This window comes from Neodiprion fabricii, chromosome 7, assembly GCF_021155785.1.
Source record: "Neodiprion fabricii isolate iyNeoFabr1 chromosome 7, iyNeoFabr1.1, whole genome shotgun sequence".
In the NCBI taxonomy this organism is placed as follows: domain Eukaryota; kingdom Metazoa; phylum Arthropoda; class Insecta; order Hymenoptera; family Diprionidae; genus Neodiprion; species Neodiprion fabricii.
Window position 1 is genome coordinate 15,331,453 of NC_060245.1, and position 25,532 is coordinate 15,356,984.

Sequence of the window (25,532 nt, forward strand, 5' to 3'; positions counted from 1 at the left end):
CAATATTCCTAACAGTCTTTCAATACATTTCTTTTGCTCACAAATGAGTTCACTGTTACGAAAAATTAAATTTCAGTTTGAAAATTACCAGAAAACTTTAGATAATCGTACACCGAGTGATTTCAATATTTATAAATTATAAATGTCCATTTATTGGAAAAATATATATGATACTAATTAACTAGAGTTCAGTTATTTTCTTTCAAGACTACAAAGCAAACTCCGGTCAACCTTGCCTGGTACAAATTGATCAGAAAACCGCTAACCGCTATATCCTCTGAGTTGGCTATAAGTAACGAGGCAAAGCAACGTTAGACATCCAGTCGGTTCGTGTACATCGTAACGTACCGATGAAACAAACTTCTAATCCAGCTCGATTAATCAGTGGTCACTCGACAACTCTCAGCAGTAACTGTCTCCAGAAGCAAGTCGTTTAAATCACTGGTCCTTAGATTTTTGACCGGTCCAAAGCACAACTCAAGATGAGCAATAACAACAGCATTCTTTACCTGTTCGATCGACCGGCTGAGCCGGCCTACGTCCCTAAGGGCGAGAAGAAGGTCGCCTTCGACGTTCCGCCTAATTACTTGGTAAGCATTTGAATTCATCTAGATCAAAAATTACGCGTAATTGAAAGCGAAAGTTGAAGTGAGAACTGCATAAAGTTTGTCTTAAGTGGATCTCGAGCGCATACGAGGGCAATTAACAGATTCATGAATTCGAGTTAAATCCTTATGCTTAACACTCATTCCCACAGCCGGAAAGATATCGCAACGTGGCTGTTGACGTGATTAACCGTTTTGCGGATACCACGGACTCAAAAATTCCCATCCGTCAGATCACTCTTCCGGATCTCAGTATCCCTCTGAGATTGGGGCGACGTGAACCATTCTCGCTTTTCATTCCGTCCCATCGCAAAATGGCCGCAAGGTTGATCGAAATTTTCATGGGTAAGTCGCAGTACAAGGTTTTTGAATGAAGGCGGACGAGTCAGGTGACCGAATTGAATATGAGCTCCCCAACAGCCCGCTTACTCAATTTGCTAGGATGAACAACTTTCAGCACCGTATATCGTACTTGGTTACAGGCATGCGAACCTACGATGATTTCTTGTCAGCCTCGGTCTACTGCAGAGACCGAGTGAACACCAACATGTTCATCTACGCTCTCTCCGTCGCGATTCTTCATCGGCCTGATACCAAGAACTTGCCAATTCCACCGTTGTCCGAAGTCTTTCCAGAGAAATTTATGGATGGCGGTGTCTTCTCGCGTGCCAAGGAAGAAGCTAATTTGGTCCCAGCTGGCTCTCGTGTAAGTATATTTTGTGACTTACGAGTAAGAACCGAAGTCCGCTTTATTCACAAGTCACTCTTCTGTCTCCGATAGCAACCTATCGTTATCCCGAAAGATTACACTGCCTCTGATCTTGACGAGGAACACCGAGTCGCCTACTTCAGGGAAGACTTGGGAATCAATCTTCACCACTGGCATTGGCATCTCGTTTACCCTTTCGAAGCTGCGAGAGAAATTGTCAACAAGGATAGACGTGGTGAACTGTTTTACTACATGCACGAGCAGATTATGGCTCGGTCAGTAACAAAACGTTGCCAAGCAGCCGAGCTGAGTCAGCCGAACAAGCCGAGACTTTGTTCCTAAACGTTATTCTGCTTTCAGGTACAACTTGGAGCGTTTTTGCAACAATCTGCCACGTGTAAAACGCCTGAACAACTGGCAGGAGCCAATCCCGGAAGGCTACTTCCCGAAGTTGGACTCCCTCGTGGCGAGCAGGACTTGGCCATCCCGAACCGCGGGAGCGACCCTGAAAGACATTAATAGACCAGTGGATCAAATCAAATTGGATATCCAACTCTTAATGCAATGGAGGGACCGCATATTCAATGCTATCCATGAGGGAGCCGTCAAGGACACCAACGATAAACGAATTGAATTGACCGAAAGCGAGGGTATAAACATCCTGGGTAACATAGTCGAGGCCAGTATCCTGTCGCCGAACCGAAATCTCTACGGTGATATGCACAACATGGGACACGTCGCTATTTCCTTCTGCCACGATCCGGACCATCGCTACCTGGTGAGTAAATCCAACGAGAGAGGATCGTGCGGAGTGTGAACGTTCACTACAACTGTCTAATCGATCATTTTTTCGATTGCAGGAAAGCTTCGGTGTGATGGGAGACTCATCGACCGCTATGCGAGACCCAGTTTTCTACAGATGGCACGCGTTCGTCGATGACATTTTCCAGGAGCACAAGAATACCTTGCCTCCATACACTACGCAACAGGTACGCATTGCATTGGTTGAATGTAACTTTGATGGTTTATTTTCATGGACCATTCATCAAAACGACGATCTTTTTCAATCTTTTAGATTGACTACCAAGGTGTTCAAATCACCGACGTCCAAGTCGTCACTCCCAACCAACCAACCAACGTATTTTCAACTTTCTGGCAACAAAGTGACGTGGATCTGTCTCGTGGACTTGATTTTACCCCACGTGGTCCTATCTTGAGTCGTTTCACTCACCTGAACCACGCGCCATTCAATTACCGCATGGCAGTCAACAACCAGAGCAGTGCCAGGATGGGTACCGTGCGCATCTTCATGGCTCCGGACAAGGATGAACGCGGACTCCCCTTTACTTTCCGTGAGCAGAGACTCCTGATGATTGAGCTGGACAAGTTCACCGTCAATCGTGAGTAAACTTGAAACATCGATTCGTCTTCAGTCGCCCTAGCTATCACTCGTAGACAATAATCGTTTACGCAATATCTAGTACGCCCTGGAAACAACATCATTGAGCGTCGATCCGACGAGTCTTCTGTGACCATTCCATTCGAGCGGACTTTCCGTAATCTCGATGAAAACAGGCCAGTTGGCGGTGACAGTTTGGCGCAGTTCAATTTCTGCGGGTGTGGTTGGCCTCAGCACATGCTGATCGGCAAAGGATCGAGGGAAGGATTCCCCGTCACTTTATTCGTCATGGTGTCGGACATTAACGGTGATAGGGTAAGAAGATCATTTGCCCATTTAACTCTCCAATTGTAATACATTTCGTTTTCATTGTAGTGTTAATGTACGTTTTAACTATACCTTACTTTTCATAATCGTCTGCTTTCCAATAACTCTTTTATTTCAAGCTTCACATTATTTCAGATCACTCAAAACACAGAGACTGGGTGCAACGACGCTGCCAGTTACTGTGGCATCAAGGACAGACTATACCCTGACAAACGTTCGATGGGCTATCCCTTCGATCGTCCTCCAAGAAACGGAGTTGACACCTTGCAACAGTTCCTAACCGGTAATATGCGATTGACGAGTTGCACTATTCGCTTCAACGACACTACGGTACCTCCGAGAAATTCCGGCGCTGATAGCAACAGCCTCACATTCTCGTAAGGTACTGCTGCTCAAACCCTTCACCGACGTATCGGTTTAACTTCATCGTTTGAAAATGTGTCAAGTCCTATTCTTCCGATTTCATTTTCATTTCTTCAATAACAAGATTTCGATGAAAGTTTCTCATTTTCAAATGACGATTTTACCACGAAGACACGGATTTCTACAAGGCTTTCGAATTATACAATTAATCACTACATATACTATAAATGGTGTGTAATTTTGTTGACGACCGCTTGGAAAATGGATATTCTATTGTATAAATAACGCTAGATTGCATAAGTTAAACATGATATTGAGTATACAAACATTAAAATAAAACTGTATGGGTGCATAAGTGAGATTTCCACATTGTGTACCATTTCGTAAGTCAGTATAGTCGACAATTGTATTGTAATCAGCAGACTCATACGAATGAACATGAATAAAAATTCTACGGTATTCTATTAATCATGCACTTTTCATTTCTTCGACGCCCAATTTTCATGCAAACACTGTGAAATGCCGTGCCTCCCTATATTTAAAACTCTCAATTTATATTTTTCACGTTTAGCTAGGCAAATTTGAATGGTCTTGTTGGTATTGGTATTCCAGAGAGTGATAGTCCCAGGGTAAAAGTCTTGAGGGGCATACTTTTATCTCCTTAGGAATGGAACAGCTTAGGAATTGGAGATAAAGAGACGGTCTGCATTTGCATAAGTAACGGATCTTACTCTCGAAATACATTAGAATGGAAAAAGTTTCCTTTTTGCGTTAGGATCACAAAAGTCTCACCCCTCTGATTCTGAAAACTCTTTCTGCCTTGTAATGATTGCTTTAACACTGAAACTTTGCAGGTGATCGTTTTAAGATATATTTTCCTTTGGTTTCTTTCACAGTTTCAACAGTCGAGTATTCAAGCCGCTAAATTGAGTTTATCCCCGCGATCGAGAAGAATCGCACAAATAAATTACCTTTATCCGCAGAGTTGTGAGTTCTGAGAGCGGTTTCACGGGATTCCCCGAGAATAACGTCCCTAGTCCGGGGACCCTCACGTATCTCGTATTAAAAGCCTCTTCTTCTGTGGCATCTGCCACTCACCAGTTGGTACCGGGAAGTTTAAAGTCGTTGCCCCATCACGTACAGTTTTGTCATTGCTTGGTCATTTGGCCTGTCGTAATCGTGGAACGGTCGACTGGGGATACATTAAAGGGTTTTAATTTTTCCCACTACCGTGGTAAAACGAGAACTTCTGCACCCTCTCTGGCGAAACTGTTGGCTTGTAGCTGTGCCAGAAATTAATGGCCCCCAGTACTCTGATTCGTAGAATCCCGTGACGTTATAGCTTCCACCTATCAACACTCAAACCTGCAGTGGGCAACTCCCTTCTCTTTCGGGGCTGAAATCTCTGTTATCTCGGAACTGAGATAGGAACAGACCACCGGGGGTTGAGGTATTGTTTTGGGATGCTATTTGCCTCCTAATTGCACGCCACGGGAGCGGCATACTGAATTCAATTCGAACGTAATACCCGCTCTAGAATGTACGAATATTCAAATTGTCAGGTATGTGATTAATTTCAATCCGAAACAATTTAGGTACACACATCAAAAACAATCGTTCAATACCTTACACAAATTACGTGCAAATTAACTATGAATTCTTTTTCTCACTCTCGATTGGTGGAAATACTAGAGCTATACAGTTCAATGGAGAAACATCCGTTTCAACTTATTAAGGGTAGAAACCGCTACCTGTATATCTACATATATATTGTATAACTGTTGCACCCTTACCAATAGAGTTGTTTTTATAATTTGATGTATTTTTAGGCAGTAGCTAAGGGACTTTTCGGGATTCTATCCAGATTGCATAAAGTGTGAAATGATATGTCACAGCACTATTTTAATACAATATTCAAGCTACGTTTCATGAAAATAGTGCAGTGACATATCATTGTACTTGTGATTACTCATAGAATATCGTAATGTTCTCTGGCTATGGATATTATTGCCAAAACAGTAAGAACAGTGCAAAAATAATTTGGTTGATAAAGGTAGAACTGTTACGTACGCTATTGCCTGTAAATCGAACAGTTTGATTCGGTTACTGATGCTATTATAATAATTAAGATCATGGAAATTTTATTTTTAAAATTGCGCAACGTTTGTAAGAATTTGAACAGGTCAAATTGCATTAATACAAAACCACCTTTGGTACAGATATTTCATATAAAGAGCAAACAAACCGTGATAGTACAAGACTCTATTCCAGCCTGTTATTTAAATTGAAAGTAAATAAATTATTGAGATCATTGTCAGTTCTCTACCATTCGTAGTTATAGTCATGCAAAACTAATCGACATCCCGTAATCGAATTTTATCGACATGTGTCCATCAATATTTATAATTCAAATAACGATTGACTGCATTTAATGTACGTTCCTAACAATGGTTACATTTTTAGAAGTAGCTTGATCCAGCTATTATCATCATTCTAATATAAATGTGTCTAACTATTTGTAAACTACAAAAAAAATATGTTATCGGGTGAAAAAATTAATACAGGGGCGTTCGATTGAGGTGAAGATAAAGTTACACGTAAATGGTTACCAAATAACAAATAAAGAAGCAGCTCAATCAACTTCGTAAAGTTTTAATAATAAACAGAAAATCTTTCCTTAGTCAAACCTAAAGAGGCAGTTTGTACAGTAATGAAGAACACCAGTAAATGTAATTAGTCATTGTATCAAATATTCAAATTTATAGAAGTGCTACTTTTACCTAGACGCACTGTAAAAAAGATCAGGAATGGAGTTGTAAGTACAGTGAAGTCACATTCTGAGTAATCGATTAATGATCAATACCAATAATGCATTACTAACATGTAATGAAACGTACAATCGTTTCTGTTCTTTGAAACGAGAGTTTTTACTTGATTATGACGTCTATTAATGAAACAATAGAAATCAAAGTTTAAGAAAAAAGTTATATTCGGATTTACTCGATAAATAGTGAAATTTCGTTTCTTCAACTAGAACGTCACATCAAGATTGTCATTAACTTCACATTACCAAGTATCATTCGTGTGTAAACAATTATGAAAAGCGAAAAAATAATTGGTCTAGTTGTTCTCGTAGATTAAGGTTCCAAGAGGATGGATTAAATGAAACGAAAGAAATACAAAGGACATAAAAATATTTAAAATATCGCATCATAAAAACGCGGATTTATACAATTAAAATTCTTAACTCTAATGTACAATTAACAGTAAAAATAAATATTCACAATCTATTATAAGACATCCATATTAAAAAAAAATAAAAATTTTTATGTCAAAGGTGCAAGTTGCATTACTCATTCGTTTTTATTTTATTTTTGTCCCAATGAAAGTAACGTGTATAACGTATTTTTCATGAATTGTTTATTTTTAAATACACTTTTCTATGGCTTTGTGTCTCAGTTGATAAAAATTGGCATATACAAAAAGACTATTATGTCTCACCATAATCGGTAGTTGTAAATTTAATTAACCTTGTAGCACCTTGAGTTTTTTTTACACAATAATTGGAGTTCGTTTCTACAGTATAAATAGCATTCGTTATGTTCACAGTAACAACTAATAACTTTTCATAATAATACATAATTAAATATGGGAAATGCATAGCATATGATTTCTTTGTGAAAATTAATGCAAAAAAGCTTAGTACAGAATGCAAATTGTACATATATTCATATGAAACTTAGTTTCTAGAGTTAAATATTGCCCTATAAACATATTCTGTGAGTATGTCGTTAAAGGATTGACATTATGATGCAATTCAAGACGTCAAGAACCTTAGAAAAGCTTATAAAAGCTGCTAATTGTATTTAGTATTATGCAGAAATATATTTTTTCAGACTCTTGGTAACGATTATTTGATAATTTAGAAAACATTACCAATCAAAAGTAAAGGAATTTGAAATGTACTGCAGCAGGAGTGAGTGGCAACGAAAATCTCAAAAGTCAGGAAATGTATTATTTTTAGTCTACAAGATGTCCTTTATCGATTTCCTACTGTATATAGTCACTCCATGTAACAAAATTAAAATCTCATAGCTTGCACGAAGTTTTTTGTTTTTTTGTGCGTTTGCATACATACATACATACATACTTTACCTAAAACTTCTGCTGGTAGCCAGAACTGAGCACAATATTGCTAAGTTATGCCTCTGTTTTCTTCCCAATCAACGGAGTAAAATTTACTGCAATTTTATGAGATGGGAGATGTAGAGTCTTATTAAAATATATTTTATAAAAATACATGTACAATCTTACTCATCAGGAATTGTTCATATGTACAGTAAGGAAAACAACAATTCTTCCCTTAGAAACAATAGTAAAAATTACTTTCTACTTATATGCAGCTCGCGAACATTCGATCAATTTTCAATGTTTCCTTCATAAAATGACTCACACTTTTCTAACAGACGAAGAACAGGGTTTATATTGTATGGAAAAAGAGCCTTGGATACAAGCCTGTCTATCGCTAGCCTAAGCCGAATTAAAACAGTCATTGTATCATCCAATTCTCTTGCGCAACAAGTTATAAATTCTGACCAATTTCTCCTGATGTATTTCAAGAATCTCAGAAGATACAAGAGAAAACAAGTCTCATTGCTAACTAGAAGGTCTAAAAGTACATCCGGATCGTGAGAGACTGCACGTATAAATTGAACAAAAGTTAACGTTGGGCTGAGCATGTGGCCAAGATCATTTTGGGGCGGTCCCCGATAAAATAGACCAACGGCAACATCCAAACAACAAACCATGCCTTCTATGAGGAAATCATCTTGGTCGTGAAACATTTGGACAACCCATTGAGATAGTGGTGTTTCTGGATGAAAAGGCATAAGGGATTTCACACACTGATCCAACTGACGCAGTACTTCTCTTATGCTTCTTTCAATAACAGCCATGTCCGCATCAAGATCTTCAGCTTCTGAGCCAAGAGATGAGTCACTGGAATCGCTTCGTGTTTCCTTTACTGTGACAGCAACACTTTTGAGAACGAGTAAAATCACTTTCTGTAGCAAAGGCCGATCTCCGTCCCCGGAGCCACCTCCGAATCTCCCTGATCCATGGCGATACGGCAAAGCATCCAGGAGCCTCCAGTCTTTAACGGCGCGGACAACCAGATGAGCCAACGAGCACGGCTCGTCGGGAAGAACATCTTGAAGAGCCAACGTGCTCCCGTAGCAAAGCACTTCATTGAGTAAACCCAAAAGGTGCCTCCAAATGATGCCAGGAACGTTGGAGTTCAATAGAACAACCAGATTGTCAAGCTGGGAGTAGAACAGTTTTGTATCAACAACAGACAGGTTGGCTTTAACGGATATTATGGATTCCCACAAGTCTAGGAACATTATAACCGCCGATTCGTGCTGAGGAGTATAGGAGCTTAAAATACTATCAAACTTTGATACTAAAATGTTCCACTTTGACTCCAGGGCTTTGACGCACATCGCTTTTACTGGGGTACTATCCAGGCTCTCTGGATCCGATATTGTCAAGGTGTTACAGTTCCTGGGCGAAGTAAAGCTTTCGCCATCCTCCAACGGATGAGTACTGCCGTCCTTGTGCTCGACCACCCTTTTAACAACATCCAAAGTAAACAGCATCTGGCTTGGTGAGTGCGTGCTGACCAAAGACTGGGTGAGCCTGTCCAGCCATGACAATTCAATGTTTTCTTTGGTCACTATGAAGAAAGAGGCTAGGGCTCTGCTCGCGGTAAATGATATGAACTTATTTGGTGAACATGATAAATCTAGTATTTGGTCTATGATACCGTGCTCGTTGCGCGACAGAGCCTCACACACGTCGGCCACTCTGCTACACATTATACCTCTGGTATTCTGTTTTATTGCTAGATCAAAGAGCAGCTGAAGGGCACTAATGAATTGCAATGTTCTGTCTGGCTCCCATTCTGACAGTGTCGTCATTCTATAGGTACCGTCACCAGCCTGAACCGTACTGCCAGTGAACGGTTTTCTCAAACTGCTCACAGGGACATTGCACAGACATTGCGACAGGAGACTGTTTTGAAAGCTTTCTATCTCCGTCACCATCGCAGTTGTCATACTATTGTTTTCATCTTGTTCGTCACTATTGATAATTCTTTGTTTCTTTTTTGCTGGTTCCTCCATTTTTGTACTCGGAGGATGAGCGCGATTTCGTCTAAGTACCATTAGCAAAAGTTTAAAAAGTTTATATATATCTGATTCTTTTTTCGTCAGTGATTATTTATGTTAGTTCAGTTACTTGTTTTCTTTTTTTCTTCCTCTCTTCGACTAAACGCCTTTGAATTTTTGTCAAGTTATCTTCCGAACCAATATGAAACTCGATCCAAAATACCCATAATGCTCAAAGTACTTCATGTACTCGAAAATTGACATCGGCTCAGGTAATAACAAAAGCCAATTACTCGATTGCTGTGCGTAACAGTGGCCAGCTTTGCTATCTGAAAAAAATTTAAATAAATTTACTGCATTGATGGAACAAATCAATTATTTTGACATTCAATATTAATTTAAATGGCTACAGGGCTTACCTTGATTTTTTTTGTCGTATTATAACTCTACCATTACTTCATACACAAACATTATCTTGTGGGTAAAAACAAAAAAGAATTAAAAAAAAAAATAACAATATGCAACTATGGAATATCTCTCTTAATCTGTATATAACCACGAAAATTATATTACCATTTAATCCGTAATAAAGTGAAGCAAGGCGGTATTTACGTTTATGACAATTGCATTTGGTTCTTATTTTTGTATGGTACAAAACGCACTGTTTAATCCACAGGATACAGTAGGCAGGTCAATAATTTTAACACTGGGACTACAACACTTTCAATGAAAGTAGAATACAATCGTCCGACGCTTCCTAGCGAATTAATTGTTCAAGTTTCGGTTGGACGATTTGAACAACAAAGCTAACCGTTCAGTAGGGCTTGGATTATTATATGTTGTTTGTGAATGTTTGAGTTTTAAATTCACCGCACAGTTGATGATAAATGTTATTTGCGCACGAAGAAATTCTTTTGACTAGGAAGTTGTGAGCAGCAGTAACAGCAGCAAGGCGCCCGACAGAAATAAGTTTGCCTTGTTGCCACGTACCCATGTACGTATCTTTATGCGGATGAAAAATCCTTAATATCGAATTAATTGAAAAATTTTGCCATGCAATGGTCGATGAATAATCGCTTGTTAGGTTAATGGAATAAATAATCATTCAGGAAGGTGAAAAATATGACTAAATTGAATTTATAATAAATTTTTATTCTGGCATCATGCGGAGCTGCGTAATACAGTAGCTGCCCCTAGCGCATTCCATAACGGACTGAACTTGATTTATTAAATTTACGCAAACAACTGTAGAATGATTATCACCCAAGCGGTTTAAATAATTAAAAAAAGCTTCTCATTATGTTTTTTCCTTTATAAATAACACCGTACGCTATTTCTTCTATTTATTCAGCGATGGTTTGGCAAACGCGCGCTGACTACCAGCGCCGAATAAAATTCTGTAGGTGTGGTCGTTAGCGCGAAACACTTCAAAATTGAAATGTAAATTTGAATGTATTTCTTTAAATTCCATAACAGCTGTAATACATAAGGTAAGCCATAAATAATTATTTACAGAGTGTTAACCAACTCTGATCTACCAATCGTTTGATTAGATTTTCTACGGATATTTTTTTGTTTCCAGGTTGGGTGGCATAATTGCAGTTCCAAGTTGGGGGGCACAATTGCTATTTAACCCTTGGAGCATAAACTACTCGAGGTAGTCTAGCGTGTACAGAAAGTGTGGCAGAGGAGTGAGATGGAGCACTTATGCCACGTACAACCTATCTCTCTTGCTTTACAACGTGGTTGGCTGATACGTTTCCTTTCAACCTATACAATGCAAAGTGAGAGAGACGGAGTATCCAGAGTGCTCACCACTACGGCCACAGTTTTCGCGAGGTTGACGGCACGGGTAACTACCTCCAGTAGTATAAGCTCTAAGATTCAATTTAAAATCAAGATGGTATGCAGACACTTCTCTGTTCGTATGGCTACGTCGACTACGCAGGAATGTGCTATGCAGCTCCATGTACTTAGCCCCTCATTAACAACTGAATGACTTGATTCTTTTCTTAATCGTTTGTAGGTCGTTTGTGGATGTTTGTAAGTGATTTCCCGTCAATGAAACAAATTTAGCTAGGGAATTCACGTGGTGTTACCCCCTCGTAGTTTCAATTTGCGATCGAATTCAGTTCTGCTTGTACGGAATCAATTGTGGGTCATGTGTACATGATTGTGAGTGACTTTGCGTCGTTTGTAAGTCAATAGTTCGGCCGTCATTGATAAAACAAATTCATCTAGGGAGTTCGCGTGACGTCTGCCCCGACAACACCTACAATTCGCGATCGAATTGAGTTCTGCTTGTGCGGGATCATCTGTAGGTGGATCGTAGGTCTTTATACACACTTCTCCGACCTTTAATAATCTCCTAATCATCTGTGAAACTTGGAACAAAAATTAAAAAAAAACCAAACCGAGTGTAATCAGACGCTAGTTCCGAGAGTTTGTTCATTCTCAGCGCATCCGTTACCGCTTCGCAGCTGGAAAAACGTGAGTTAGGCGTTCACCCGCCAAGTTGGCTACTCGACACTACCTGGATATTAAACCGAGTTTACCGCATACACTTGGTTTAACAAAAGTCGACTTTTACTTTGTGTTCCACAATACCAAAATCTCCAGTTAAGCTTCGCTGAACGGATTTTAAATTAGACGCTGGATTTTGGGGGGTTTCGTTCTTAAACGAGGTTTATACTGGTATGCTACCAAGCTGCAAGAGCAGACACCATTGTCGTCAATGTTATGTCTTGTTTGACGGATCGCGTAAAATACATAGTAATTTTGAAATATAGAAGCCGGGAAATAATGATACGGAAAAGTAAAAAAGAAAGAAAAGATAAAGAAGAAGACGAATTCACAATTGGACCATTTTTTTCCAGCATTCCTCCTTCTATCTTGACGTCACCGCATCGGTTTTCTTGTTTTCAAGTGAAGTGATTTTCTTTCAGTTGTAATTTAGCTATCAGATTCAATTTTTCACTCATATTAAAATTACTTAGATTTTTTTTTCACATCCATTGCTGAAATCAAGTCATCACTTTTCTAATCTCTCTATCTAATAAAAAAGTTTCAAACAAATGAACAGGTAGGAAAAAATTATAATAACAATAGTAAAAAAAAGACTATAATAACAGTAGTATAAAAAAGATTATAATAACAATAATATACGCATGAAGTTGGCGGTGAGGTGAGATCCCGAAAACAAAACAAAAAGCATCTAGCAAACCCTGCGACAGCTGTCATTGGCTGTTTATGACAGTCTTTGACAAATATCTTTATAGGTATCTGTTTCTGACGCGCAGAAAATGAACATGCAAACGAAAATTATCAAGATGATTCCCGACGGGAATTGTCTTTTTCGCGCGTTGGCGTATTGTGTATACGGCACTCAAGATCGACACGCAGAGGTGAGACTGAGTATCGTTTCAAATATAGTGGATAATTGGTCTACATTTGCGGGTTTTATTACAGGTAATGAGTCAAACGGTGCTGTGATTAGGTCACCTGGTGATTACAAATCACATGTGAATAAAAATGGAATATACGGGGGAGAAGCAGAATTAGCTGCAGCTGCAGACATTTTTAAGATATGTTTGATCGTGTATCGCGAAGAACAAATTCATCCAAACCGGATCGGATCACAAAATGAAACACGATTCTCGCTACTCTTCACCGGCAACGGAGACAGTGGACACTTTGATGTCTTGCAGAACCAAAATAAAATTCGAATAGTGAGTAATAAGTATGAGAAGTAACAATCAAATAATAGTAAATCTAAATATATCACCAAACAGTCAAAAGGACAGCCAGGATTTACGACGACAATGGAGAAAGGAAGAGCTTGCAGCTAATTCTGCTTCTCCCCCGTATATTCCATTTTTATTCATATGTGATTTGTAATCACCAGGTGACCTAATCACAGCACCGTTTGACTCATTACCTGTAATAAAACCCGCAAATGTAGACCAATTATCCACTATATTTGAAACGATACTCAGTCTCACCTCTGCGTGTCGATCTTGAGTGCCGTATACACAATACGCCAACGCGCGAAAAAGACAATTCCCGTCGGGTATCATGTTGATAATTTTCGTTTGCATGTTCATTTTCTGCGCGTCAGAAACAGATACCTATAAAGATATTTGTCAAAGATTGTCATAAACAGCTGATGACAGCTGTCGAAGGGTTTGCTAGATGCTTTTTGTTTTGTTTTCGGGATCTCACCCCACCGCCAACTCCATGCGTATATTATTGTTATTATAATCTTTTTTATACTATTGTTATTATAGTCTTTTTTTTTACTATTGTTATTATAATCTTTTCCTACCTGTTCATTTGTTTGAAACTTTTTTGTTAGGTAGAGAGATATGTTTTCGTATCGAGTGCGGCCGAGACTCGCCTGCTGCGCATGCGTGATTAGACAAAGACAACCAGACTCCCTAATTTCCCTCTCTCATTCTATTGCGTGCTGGTCGTTTTGGCTGACTCACGTACTCTATTCTTATATCGCTATGCTGACAATCTTGCACGCAGTCGGCGAGGGCAGCGAGCATGGAGACTAGAGGTAAGGAGTCCGAACGTAATGCTAGCCAAATGGTCGAGGAAAGTCATGAACGATCCGCGGATTGTAACCGCCTGGCAGCGCTGCCACTGCGAGCACCGTCAGCGCGGTGATTTTGAATTGTCGATCTTCACGTATGCAGAGACGTATGTACCTATTCGTAACCAGGCGCTAGTATCGCTTGCGGATATATTTCGAACTACAAGATCTTTCATCACTTTCACGAACCACTTTTCGACGATTCCGCCATATGCGTGTGAACCACGGTCTTACATACAGGTCTGGCAACGAAGCCAATTTTCTACAGAGTGGCGTGGTTCACTTGCTGTCCGTGGTTTTTAGTGTTTGAAATAGCCATGTCGCGGCGTTGCTATCTAGGGATGTACGTGGGGTAGGGATTTTAGGGATGAAAATGTGCCAATAATAATATTATTATTACATTGGCGCTGCATTGCGCACGCGTTGATTATCCATCCCTCGATCACAACGCCGGCTTGGTGGCCACAAAGTGAGATAAATAACCGGACGTGAAATGAACCACCCCCACTACCTTCGTTGTCAGACCTGTATGTAAGACCGTGGTTCGGACTCCTTTACTCTAGTCTCCATGGCAGTGAGCGTGTCAGAAGTCTACTAGCGCCACGTAGAGGAACTAAAAAACGGGGACAAAACGCGTACAATTTTTTAGTATACGAGTACTGGTGAGTGTCAGGGGGCTGCGTCCCAGTATACCTCTATTTCAGTGGGTTGAACATGAAAATACATAGTCTACACCAATTTTATGCAATTGACTACATCAGTGATGTGCTAGGTTAGGGATGATAGCAGTTGCCGCCCGGTAACATTACAAGATGGCGCAACCAATCAGAGAGTTTTACATCGCCTCATACCTTTTGACGACTTCTGTGCCACCCCGTGGTAATGAGCTCTGCCATTCTATTTCTAGCTCCATGGTGTTGAATGACTCCCGCTGGTAAAGAGGTTACCGGATCGCTAACAGGGATTCTTATGGCCACAGGACCACTCAGGCCCACTTACCCGCCGAGTATTGATCACGGAAAGTTGCCCAGTGGTATTGCCAGCCTTCAAATTATTCCGTCAAGTTTTCACCCCACGGGTCCTCGTTGGAGCGTCTATAAATTTGTTAGTCATTGACATTGGGCCGAAAAGCTGCCATATTTTTGTATGGAGAAAAGGGAGCTGCGTATGGCCTCCGGAAACACGGGACACGGGAACACGAGATCAGTACGGGTAGTACGGGGGAATACGGGTACTGGCCAGGGGGTCGAAGCATACCGAACTGGCTGATACCAGAGAAGTGGAGGTGGAAGTAGAAGTGGAAGTGGAAGTGGAAGTGGAAGTGGCAGTTGAAGTGGCGATAGGAAATGTATGATCTCCATAATCGTAATTAAATGAACAACTGTGTGCGTAATAAACAATTGAATATATTTAAACGAAAACTGCTGCTGCGTGGCAGGTGAACAGATTTTTATACATGGATACGTCAAACCCGCTTGATATGTGCCATTCCAAACTCCCCTACCGTCCTCAGCTACCTACCTAGCCTTGCAAATTTTCATATTATTGTATGTGCATACCTCTGTATGCACTACGTTTAAACATCTCGCCCATGACTCCATGAGTGCATTATTTTTTTATTCTCGCCGTTCGTCTAAAAAAAAGAATCGTAACTTCTCGCTAACGCGACGCACGGTATCATTTGAGCTAGTCATGATATATATGTATAATTAAAAACTGAGCTTCGTGCACCGCGAATGATTTCGGTTCATTAACATTTCGCTGTCGTACGACGTAACTTTCTCTCTCGGTGTCCCTCTATTCCTCTCTTTTTCTCTCTTTATACACATACATGTATACTTACACACACACACACACTCATGCATGTATATCTAAAAAATATCTATCAATCTATCGCATCTGTCTCCGTTCTTGAAAAGAAAGAATAAATCGGTTTTAGCTCTGTTTTATCCAAATAGGTATGTGTACATACATACATGCGTACATACAATGTATAACATTACACCTATATCCGAAAGGCAAACGTACGAAAATTACCGACCTGCCCTACCCCATTGACTATCATTCGCACATACTTGCGTTTTTCGAGTTTGTAGATCATATTGACATATTATCTTGAACGTATAAAGGTCAAAATAATCCTGTCCAATTATCGAGTCATTATTTTGGATCGATTATGTTTTGAACAATTTTTTATTAATTTTTTTTTTTGTAACAAACCCACTTCTCTCACTTCGCTTGGTTACGTAATTTCCGAACAACTTCAAGACCTTACAGCTGATTCTGAATGAAAGCTATGCATACCCATATATGTCTTTACATCTAACAGATGATTGACATTTCCGATTAAAAACGTGAGCAGGTAGGTGGCTTGGTATTTCCTGCTGCTTCTGGTGGAACAATAAAAATTGCTTCCTTTCTTCTTTTTTTTTTCACACTGTTTTTGTTTCATATTTTTTTTCCTTTCGTCACCGACACTGTGACATTCAGGTTACAATCTTAACGACTTACTCATGTTTTTTTTCCCCAACACCGATCTTATGTTTGCGAATCAGATGAGAAGACTGGAAAAAAATATGACTAATATTTTTCATACTAAAATTTCGTTGGATAGAAATTGATAACCTATTAAGTTTTTTTCAAATTACCGATGCAAAAAAAAAAAAAAAAATAACATGTAACATGGATGGACAGCACGTTTCTTCACCTTTATAGGATAATTCACAGGTTCAATTGTATGAAACAAGGTTATTGAAAACCTATAGAACTGGGATTTTTTACTAGGAAAATTCAGTGTTATGATTAATGTAAAATATACTGTTTTCTTCTCATCCTAAGTAAAGTCAGTGCTTAACAGGTAAATAATTTACATTACTGAAACTTCCAAGTATGAAGAATCTAATGCATTTACTTTGTCCTTCGGTTTCATCCAGTTCTTATTGAGTATTATAATTAATGACTTGATGATAATTTTGAAACAATCCCATAGATTTCTAGCTTCTGTATTCATACTATAATTACGTTGTAAATGAAAATATTATTTGTACATTAAAGCCTGATTTGAAGTATCTTTTAATCTTGAAAACAGTTTTGTATCATATTGTAAAGTTTATAAACATATATAGTATCGGACGATTGTCAAATTATTTGGAAAAAAGTATAATATTTACTATAGATACTGCAAATTTGATTTTGCAGAATTTGAAGTAATTCTGGTACTTTGGTTTTTTTTTTTTTAAATGTCTTACTCCTATTCCTCATCCAGATTTAAATAAGAGGCAAAACTGCAACGTTAGTATAACAATTATGAACAAGGCTTATCGGATGGCGATAAGGAATTGGTATAAAGTTATTTTAGAATCATAGATTATTTTATTTAGCTTTTATTACACCTTCGATGGTTAAAGTAACTAAATTTGTTTTCATACTGCGTCATTTGGGAATTTACTTTCATTTGAACAAAAATCTGTACTGGCAATAGCTGATCGGAAACTTTGTTCTTGTCCTTTCCAGATGTGAGATCACTTTTAACACAATCAAATCTTGATTATTTTTCAGTGCACCCATATTTCAGTAATGCGGTGGTGTAGCACACAATTGGTAACCAGCTTCAGCAATGACAGAAATAACATCCAACGAACGTGGTAAGCAATTGTCACGGCAAAGAGCGACCATGTCCGACCTACAACAGCATCACTACAACCTTGCAACGTCCGAGATGATGCCCAAAGGACTTGCTATTAATGGTAACAATGTCTTTATATAAAACCACATCGTTTGGCTTTCTAATTCTAAGGGAATTTTCATTTTCGTCATGGCAAAAACTGAAAATATCAATTTTCTATCATGGGAATTGGAAATGATTTTTTTAGGTGACAAATTTTCTTTTTTACATTGAGAAAAAAAATTGGTTTGAACTGACTTTTTAGTACATTATAGTTTTTTTCAATTCAAATTGAATTGGAACCAATTATAGAGTTGATAAGCTGAATAATTTAGGTTTTAGTAACTTATTAGAACTGGGAAAATGTCAGGGAAAACTGGGTCTTAGGTCCAAAAAAAAATAAAAATTTGTGGCCAACCTGTTAAAGTTAGTAACGTTACCAGAGTGAAACGTTTGTAATAAATGAGTATTTTGTAACAATATAATTAGTTTTGTCGAGGCTGCAGTCATAAAATGAACACACTTCACTTTAGTTGTACTATAATTCAAGTTTTACTGCAGTTTGGACAATCCTGATATCTGGAAATAATGATTCTCTTATAAACCCTTCATTACATTAACATTAGGAACTCTTCACTTCAGACAGAGTCAGCAGCGCACTAATTTTCACCAGTTATGGCTCACTGCCCACCATCTGTTTCAAGTTTCTAAAATATAATGCATATATTACATATTGAACCAAAAACTATATTCGTAATAGTATATTTTGTCAACATTGGTTCTTTTTTCAAAATATACATATTTATTATTTGCAGGATTGTACTTTAGAAGGTGGCGATTTGTCTGGAATACCTCAACAACCGGGAAATGTTAGGGAGTTTTGTATGTGGGTTAGGGAATTACATCATATTGAAGCTAGTAACGTTATAGTAACGATTCATGCCGAGGAAAAACTGTTATTTTGCGATTTTGGAATTGATTGAATTCGCCAAACTGTATTAAAACAAAACACACTCATATTTCCAAATCTTAGTTCCTTCAAAATCATTGTAATATTAAGAAAATAATCATTTTTTCCCAAATGTTTGATTGCGATAACATTACTAACTTCGACTTTGTGAAATTTCGGCAAATTCAGCGAATTACGGCATTCCAAGCATTCTCGAAGTTTTCCAATTATTACTAATAGTTTAACCTGGCTGTTCATCAATTTTTTTGCTCGTCCACTATATCTACTCCAATGTTTGTCGAATTCTTCTTTCGCTTGCTATGCCCATTTGATTATCAGTATTTGATTATAAACATGATGATTCCTATGGGACTACCCTGGTTTAATGCTAGAAGTCGATTCTGCGTGAAGAGTTACAGGTTATTCAAGTGTTTTGTAAACTGTTTCCCCTTCAGGTGATGAAATTGTGTACAGTGCATAAGTTTGTTGCAGATTTCAGCCAAGAACACATGATCATGAAAAAAGACCCTGTCCGATATGCTCAATTTTTTTTATTATCTCTAATTCAAATTTTACATTCTGCGATACTTACACCTCTATTCAGGAAGCGATAGTACAGTAAAGTCTCGCTTATCTGAGCATGTCTCATCCAACATTACGATTAGTCAAGTTTCTCTCTCTGCCACATTTGCTTTGTTTTAACTCCTAATACATAAGTATTACAAAAGATGAAATCACCCGGCTTGCCCTTCTTTTCTGATTTAGTAGTTGTCATAGATAAAAGATATATTAGAGCTTTCATATATCTCAAAATGAGTAAGGCTGCTGCGCGAAACTGTATTATTGTAAAAACAGTCTTGTTTCAAACTTTAAACTGGTAACAGCAGTTTCTCAATAAAAGCATTCTTTCTTATCTGATGCCTGTTAATTCGCTTCATAAGCTCACAAACCTGTTTAATTTAATCTGTAACGCCTCGATCGTTACATTTGATATCAGAAGCATCATTTTTGATTATATTTCTAGTTTAACATATTTGAGTTAATGCCGCACATAAGTCAGTTAATAGCAGAAAATCTAATTCGTATTCGTTAATTTTCAGTCGAAAATATACTGTCATATCTTTATTCCCTCTTATCTCAGTTTTTCAATTACCTGAACTAAGGAGGGTCGACATTAGCTTGATTTAGCAAAGTTCTACTGTACGCTAGAAAGCTTTATAAATTTCGTCATACACTTAGCGGCTTAAACTTGGGGTGTCTGTAAACTAAGTTCAGTGTCGTGAATTGCAGTACTACCCGTGGAACCCATGGTGATTAATTCTCTTTCTAGCAATTTTAAACAGAGTACGCAAAAGTAATATAAACAATAGTCTTCGAGATTCTAGTCGAAATATACTTTTTAAATGAGGTTGGAATTAGTAAAGTTACTGTAATGATGCGGGTTTAGAAAAAATATACTCATAGTTTGCAAAAGCTACTCCACAAAAGTCATTCTAAATTTGCGCAATACTGATACTTTCTCTGGTGTTTCGGTGCGATAAAGTTACTAACTTCAGCCTCATCTGTTTAAGGGGGTGAATTATGGGAATTTGTATCCTGAAAACGGATTCATCAATTCAGTTGGGGTTTATTTTGTATAAAACTATTTTTTTCTTTAGTATTAGTTGATCGGAAACATCATTATGGTCAATAACGTTGACTGTTCAGCTTGGTGATATGTCTTGTAGTGCTCACGCTATGTTGAAAACGGTCAACTGATTCTGTTCACATTGGCAGACAATATTCTTCGGTGGTTCTTTCGTTTTTACCAACATATCACTTCTTCACCGGTATCATATTTTTTTTTCTTTATTGAATAACAGAGTCCCACATTTTTTATGAAAAATTGAATTTTATCTTTATACAGTCGTCATTTTGTTTAGATGGTAATAAAAAAATTTAATTCCGCTACCAATAACTTGATCATAAATGAGAGTTTAGAAAAAGATTCACTTCCTGTCAAATTGGGAATCAGGTTCTGTTTTTATGACGAATTAGCTGCAGTCAGCTGATAACGTCCCTGTTACTGATAACGAGATAGCTAGCGATGCAGTCAGATGCTGGTACCGATGGAATAGCTGATACTCGAAACAGAAAAAATGTTGGCTGAAAAAACTTAATAAACATTGGAATAAATCAGTAGTGTCTAAACCAATTTGAATCATTCAAATACAATTATTTAAAAATTTGATTCAACCATTAGCTCGTTTTCAAAAAAAACAAACACCCCCATGGTAAAAATTTATCTCACTTGATATTCCAGAAATTTTGCAAATATATTATTTGCAATGGAATGTAAATAAATGTAAATGAACTTAGCTGATTTATTCTATAATTGGAACACATTTGTAATCATTGTACTTAATTGATTATCAAAATTCCAGTGAAATGTCTGCAATCTACAACCTTGATGTTGGTAATGTTAATATAACGAAATATTTTGAAAAATTGCCATTTTGCAACCCGAGACAATAAAATACTGAAATAGAAATAACAGAACCAGAATGCCATTGATATGTGTAAAAAATAACTCTGGCATATATTCTTCTTTTAAAGAATTAAAACTTCCATGATTTCTATAGAATTTCAATGGTCATAATCTTTGTAAAACTGTAAATATTAGTTTCATTTCAGCTGATTCAATATGGTAGACGTAAATTCGAAAAGTCATTTGATTTTTATGAAACTTTATGCTACATGGTTTTTGGGGTTAGTCAAATGTGAACTCGAAATTCGAAAATTTGAAATGGCGGATAAACAAAAATAACAAGAAGAAAATATTCTATAAAATTCTGTGGTGTGTGTCGAGATTGTGTAACAATTGGCATGCGAATTTTCATGGTAGATCAGCAGAAAATGCATTTTTTCGTGGATAAGTTTGAATTTCGACCATTATTTTTGCAATAAATAAATAAAGAAAAAAATTCTATATTTGTTTTAGACTTAGAAATATTTCAGGGAATATGTGGAATCAAAAAACTCGGAAATTGTTATCAAAAAAATAGTTTAATAAATCAAATGCTGCAAAAAAAATGGTGGGATGCTAAGCGTTAATATAATCACTGTAATTACTTTAATTCTGATGTTTTATTCAGGCGTTGGTGGAAGGCTGCGTCAATTGGAGGCACTATTTGTTGGTGGTCCTGTGCAAGGGGGACGAGCCGGTCATACATTTTCTATTGAAACTCTCATCGACGTTTTACTCGTTCTCTATGACGAGTGTTGCAACTCCTCATTACGTCGAGAAAAGACAGTATCAGATTTTATCGAATTTGGTAAGATTCAGTTCTGCTATTTTTTAGATTACAAATTTTTTAATTTTAGCTGACATGAATTCAAGCATAGTTCTGTTTTTACTTGCACTGTGCGATTAATTGATTAATTGTAGACTCCAATTTTTCTAAATAAATGACTAATGCATTTATTAGAAGAACTATTATCAATCGAAAAAACTAATAATTGAGAGGGCTGATAAATCAAAGTTCATTACTAATCAATTAATCACACAGCCAGTTTTTATCGTTGTTTTTCATACTACAGTATTGAAATATATATGAAGCAGTGTCAAAATTGGATTGTAATTTGTAAGTCAAAGTATACAGAGTGTAACAAAATTGGAAATTATTTAATCTCAAAACATCGGTTTTAGAATCTTTGTTTTCTCAAAAAAGCATGTAATTGAGCATCAATCACGACTTAGTTTAATATATTACTGCCAAACAAGCACAGTCAGCGGATCGAGTGCATTACTGCGGATCCGTCCAAATCTAGCAAAAAAGTGCCAAGCGCTCAACAATTCTCCACGTCTTTTACCAAAATTCAAGTATATTACAACAGTCGAGCACTGGATCCGGCTACTGAGCTTGTTTTGTGACGAGCTAAATCTATTTCCTTGAGCGTTTCATTCAATACAGCTTCTGATAATTGCCAATTTCGTTACACCCTATTTAGCTTTTATTTTCTTTTCAATTTTCTAGTGAAACCAGTCGCCTCATGCATAAAAAGCCTACAATTAGCTAGAGAAGATTTTGAAATAGTCAAAGTAATTGGACGAGGTGCATTTGGAGAGGTTTGCGTGGTCAGGATGCGGGGATCGGACAAAGTCTTTGCTATGAAAATACTCAACAAATGGGAGATGCTGAAACGTGCTGAAACCGCTTGTTTTAGGGAAGAACGAGATGTATTGGTATACGGAGACCGTAGATGGATAACAAATCTCCACTACGCCTTTCAAGATGATAATAATCTGGTAAGATGGTTGTTTTTTTTTCTTTTCTTCCACATATTCCTGTGTCTACTTCTTCAGAAGAAGGATAATTAGATCTTCTTTTTCTAGGATCTTCCTTTTTTTTTCTTTTCTCTTTTCCACCAAATCACAATAGTTGATTAAGGAGATTAGTTGATCAAAAATGGATATTTTCAATTAATTTTATTCCAGGATAAATTATAGAAGTTGAAAATACTAGAATCACAAACAAAAGTTGGAATATTGGTACTTTATTTTAAGTTGCTTCAAAATAGTTCAAAACTTGGTATATTCATTAGATTTCCCTATGGCTCATTTTATTCAAAAGACAATTTTTTACATATTCCTTGGAAGTCGGTTGTTTCTTTTTCCATGACAAGGTGATAAAAAATGTTGAACGGATGGTCAGGGGAAAAAGAGATATAACCATCTTTCACGACCAGATCTAATATATAACTGGAAAAGAAAGTCAAAACTTCATTTGTCTCATGTCATTATTAAAAAAAACGTGTGCAGCAACCAACCACACGCGACAGAAGTGAAACTTTTTGGCATTACAAACAGTATCACGCAGCGTGCATAATAGTTATATGTTGGCGTCGTTAAAAAAAAAATTGTTTTTCTCGTTCTAACCCCCTTAAATGCTAGTGTTTTGTGGAAAACAGATCTTCACGAAATATAAGCTTTCTAGCTTAAGTTTATCAGGTGGCTATTTTAATTTTTATTTTCCTATTCATTTAACATGGAAAACATTCATTTTTCATAAAATGTTAAAACACTCGTAAAATATTCAATATTTTTTAAATTTAAACACAAATTCTTTAGAGTGATTCTGAAAATTTTCCAGGTCTCAGATAAGACACAAAACTGTGAAACATGGAATTACTTTCATATACGTACAGTGCCTAACGATTAATTCGAATTTTAGTATTATGGGCTAAGTCACGTTTCCATTCTGCGTAAACAATGAATTTTACTGCTTCCATTTATCAATTATTCTCACGATCTCTCAAATAATCTACTCTCATTTATTATGTAATATATTCGCAGTACCTTGTCATGGATTATTATTGCGGTGGTGATTTATTAACACTGCTGAGTAAATTTGAAGATCGACTTCCCGAAGACATGGCGCGGTTTTACATAGCGGAAATGGTGCTGGCTATCGGATCAATTCACGATCTGCATTACGTACATCGTGATATTAAGCCAGACAACGTTTTGTTGGACGCTAATGGACACATAAGACTGGCTGACTTTGGTTCATGCTTACGGCTCTTTGAAGATGGAACTGTTCAAAGTAACGTTGCTGTTGGTACTCCGGATTACATTTCACCTGAAATTTTACGGGTAAATAAATTTTTGCACATTATTACTTCTAAGCTAGGCATTGGTTCTCATCTGCTGCGAATTTTTTTTCACTTTCAGGCTATGGAAGATGGACAAGGGAGGTATGGCCCTGAATGTGATTGGTGGTCCCTCGGAGTATGCATGTACGAAATGCTCTATGGAGAAACTCCATTTTATGCTGAATCTCTAGTTGAAACATACGGAAAAATCATGAACCATAAGGTGATTAAAATGATTGTTACACTAAATCAATTTTCTTCTTGTTATTGTATTTCAGAATTTTTGACGATTTAATCAAATATCCGTGTTTCCTTGGATATTTTCAAAAACTTATCAGTCATTGTGAAAACTAGTACTTTATATGATAGATTTAATAGGTGGTTCGAACTGCGCATCAAATATGAGATTTAAAGACTTTATAGTGCAGTTCTCAAATGTGGCGTATAAAATGGCACTTTTCTGATCGAAAATAGCCGGTAAAAAGCGACTTTTTCCTGCGCGTGTCGTAAAAAATTCTTTTGCAGGTTTCACAATCATGCGACCTATGGAAGCAATCGGTTTTGATTTTTTTCTTTCCCTAGGTATTAACAGTATGATAAAGTTCTTTGTACTTTTGGGTAATATTTTTCATATTCTGGTTCTCAGTTATTTTTCCCATGTTCAGAAATCTTGTCCAAGTGCGGATTCTTCATCAGACAACCAAGAAAGCATAAATACATCAGTAACCACGGATTTAATTCGCAGTAATAAATGTTCATAGACAAAGAAGAATGGTTTCAAGAATTCATTTTGGGCCATAAAAAATTATTCTGTTTGAGAATTAACTGTCCCAATGATATTAATACGTACTTATTCATACTAATTTCTCGCATTCACTCATATACACTCAGTCGTAGCTCTGAAATTTTGTTGGAGACGAATCAGATTCGCATGAAGTCGTTATTGTGCCTATGTTGTAATTGAAATTTTCTTTACTCGATTTATTGTACAAACTTCTTGGGTTGATCAATAATTGTGATTTAATGATATTTTCAATAAATTATTTTTACTCAGGCGAAGTACATTAGAATTAATATATCATTTGTACGAAATTAATGAAATTTCAAATTTTGCCAAA

At 37.2% G+C, this 25,532-nt stretch overlaps 3 protein-coding genes across 12 annotated transcripts in view; 2 read left to right on the forward strand and 1 right to left on the reverse strand.

Moving 5' to 3' along the window:
• The first annotated feature begins 329 nt into the window (after nucleotides 1-329).
• LOC124186314 (phenoloxidase 1) lies at nucleotides 330-3,871 on the forward strand. Its single transcript, XM_046577902.1, has 9 exons — nucleotides 330-590; nucleotides 758-950; nucleotides 1,088-1,311; nucleotides 1,387-1,589; nucleotides 1,675-2,092; nucleotides 2,175-2,303; nucleotides 2,390-2,714; nucleotides 2,796-3,028; nucleotides 3,176-3,871. The coding sequence occupies exons 1-9, from the start codon at nucleotides 483-485 to the stop codon at nucleotides 3,419-3,421; spliced, it is 2,079 nt and encodes a 692-aa protein (XP_046433858.1). The 5' UTR covers nucleotides 330-482; the 3' UTR covers nucleotides 3,422-3,871.
• Nucleotides 3,872-6,039: 2,168 nt separating this feature from the next.
• Nucleotides 6,040-10,966, reverse strand: LOC124186319 (protein lines). Of its 5 annotated transcripts, none has more exons than XM_046577930.1 (3): nucleotides 9,990-10,966; nucleotides 9,701-9,899; nucleotides 6,040-9,616 (listed from the first exon to the last, which is right to left on the reverse strand). In XM_046577930.1, the coding sequence occupies exon 3, from the start codon at nucleotides 9,583-9,585 to the stop codon at nucleotides 7,822-7,824; it is 1,764 nt and encodes a 587-aa protein (XP_046433886.1). In that variant the 5' UTR covers nucleotides 9,586-9,616; nucleotides 9,701-9,899; nucleotides 9,990-10,966; the 3' UTR covers nucleotides 6,040-7,821. The 5 variants fall into 5 exon arrangements, with proteins under 5 accessions (XP_046433886.1, XP_046433882.1, XP_046433885.1 ...); XM_046577926.1 differs by having other exon boundaries at nucleotides 6,040-9,899; nucleotides 9,990-10,044; nucleotides 10,144-10,965; XM_046577929.1 differs by having other exon boundaries at nucleotides 6,040-9,899; nucleotides 10,183-10,965.
• A 4,334-nt stretch (nucleotides 10,967-15,300) lies between these two features.
• The window catches only part of LOC124186303 (serine/threonine-protein kinase Genghis Khan), a 42,581-nt gene continuing 32,349 nt past the window's right edge, over nucleotides 15,301-25,532 (forward strand). The window contains exons 1-6 of one of the 6 annotated variants that reach the window (XM_046577867.1): nucleotides 15,301-15,605; nucleotides 17,726-17,913; nucleotides 21,915-22,094; nucleotides 22,797-23,068; nucleotides 24,116-24,415; nucleotides 24,494-24,637. In XM_046577867.1, the coding sequence (XP_046433823.1) occupies nucleotides 17,784-17,913; nucleotides 21,915-22,094; nucleotides 22,797-23,068; nucleotides 24,116-24,415; nucleotides 24,494-24,637 (1,026 nt within the window). In that variant the 5' untranslated portion in view covers nucleotides 15,301-15,605; nucleotides 17,726-17,783. Of the gene's footprint in view, nucleotides 15,606-16,107; nucleotides 16,126-16,457; nucleotides 16,530-17,725; nucleotides 17,914-21,914; nucleotides 22,095-22,796; nucleotides 23,069-24,115; nucleotides 24,416-24,493; nucleotides 24,638-25,532 lie in introns of those variants that run through there. The other 5 variants (XM_046577868.1, XM_046577869.1, XM_046577872.1 and 2 more) reach the window with 5 other exon arrangements.

What these genes read in the sequence shown, in the direction of transcription:
- LOC124186314 (XM_046577902.1), top strand. Translation starts at nt 483, where the DNA reads ATGAGCAATAACAACAGCATTCTTTACCTGTTCGATCGACCGGCTGAG. An exon ending in GTTGATCGAAATTTTCATGG is followed by an intron (nt 951 to 1,087) that starts GTAAGTCGCAGT and finishes ACTTGGTTACAG; the next exon opens with GCATGCGAACCTACGATGAT. An exon ending in GGACAAGTTCACCGTCAATC is followed by an intron (nt 2,715 to 2,795) that starts GTGAGTAAACTT and finishes CGCAATATCTAG; the next exon opens with TACGCCCTGGAAACAACATC.
- LOC124186319 (XM_046577929.1), bottom strand. Translation starts at nt 9,627, where the DNA reads ATGGTACTTAGACGAAATCGCGCTCATCCTCCGAGTACAAAAATGGAG.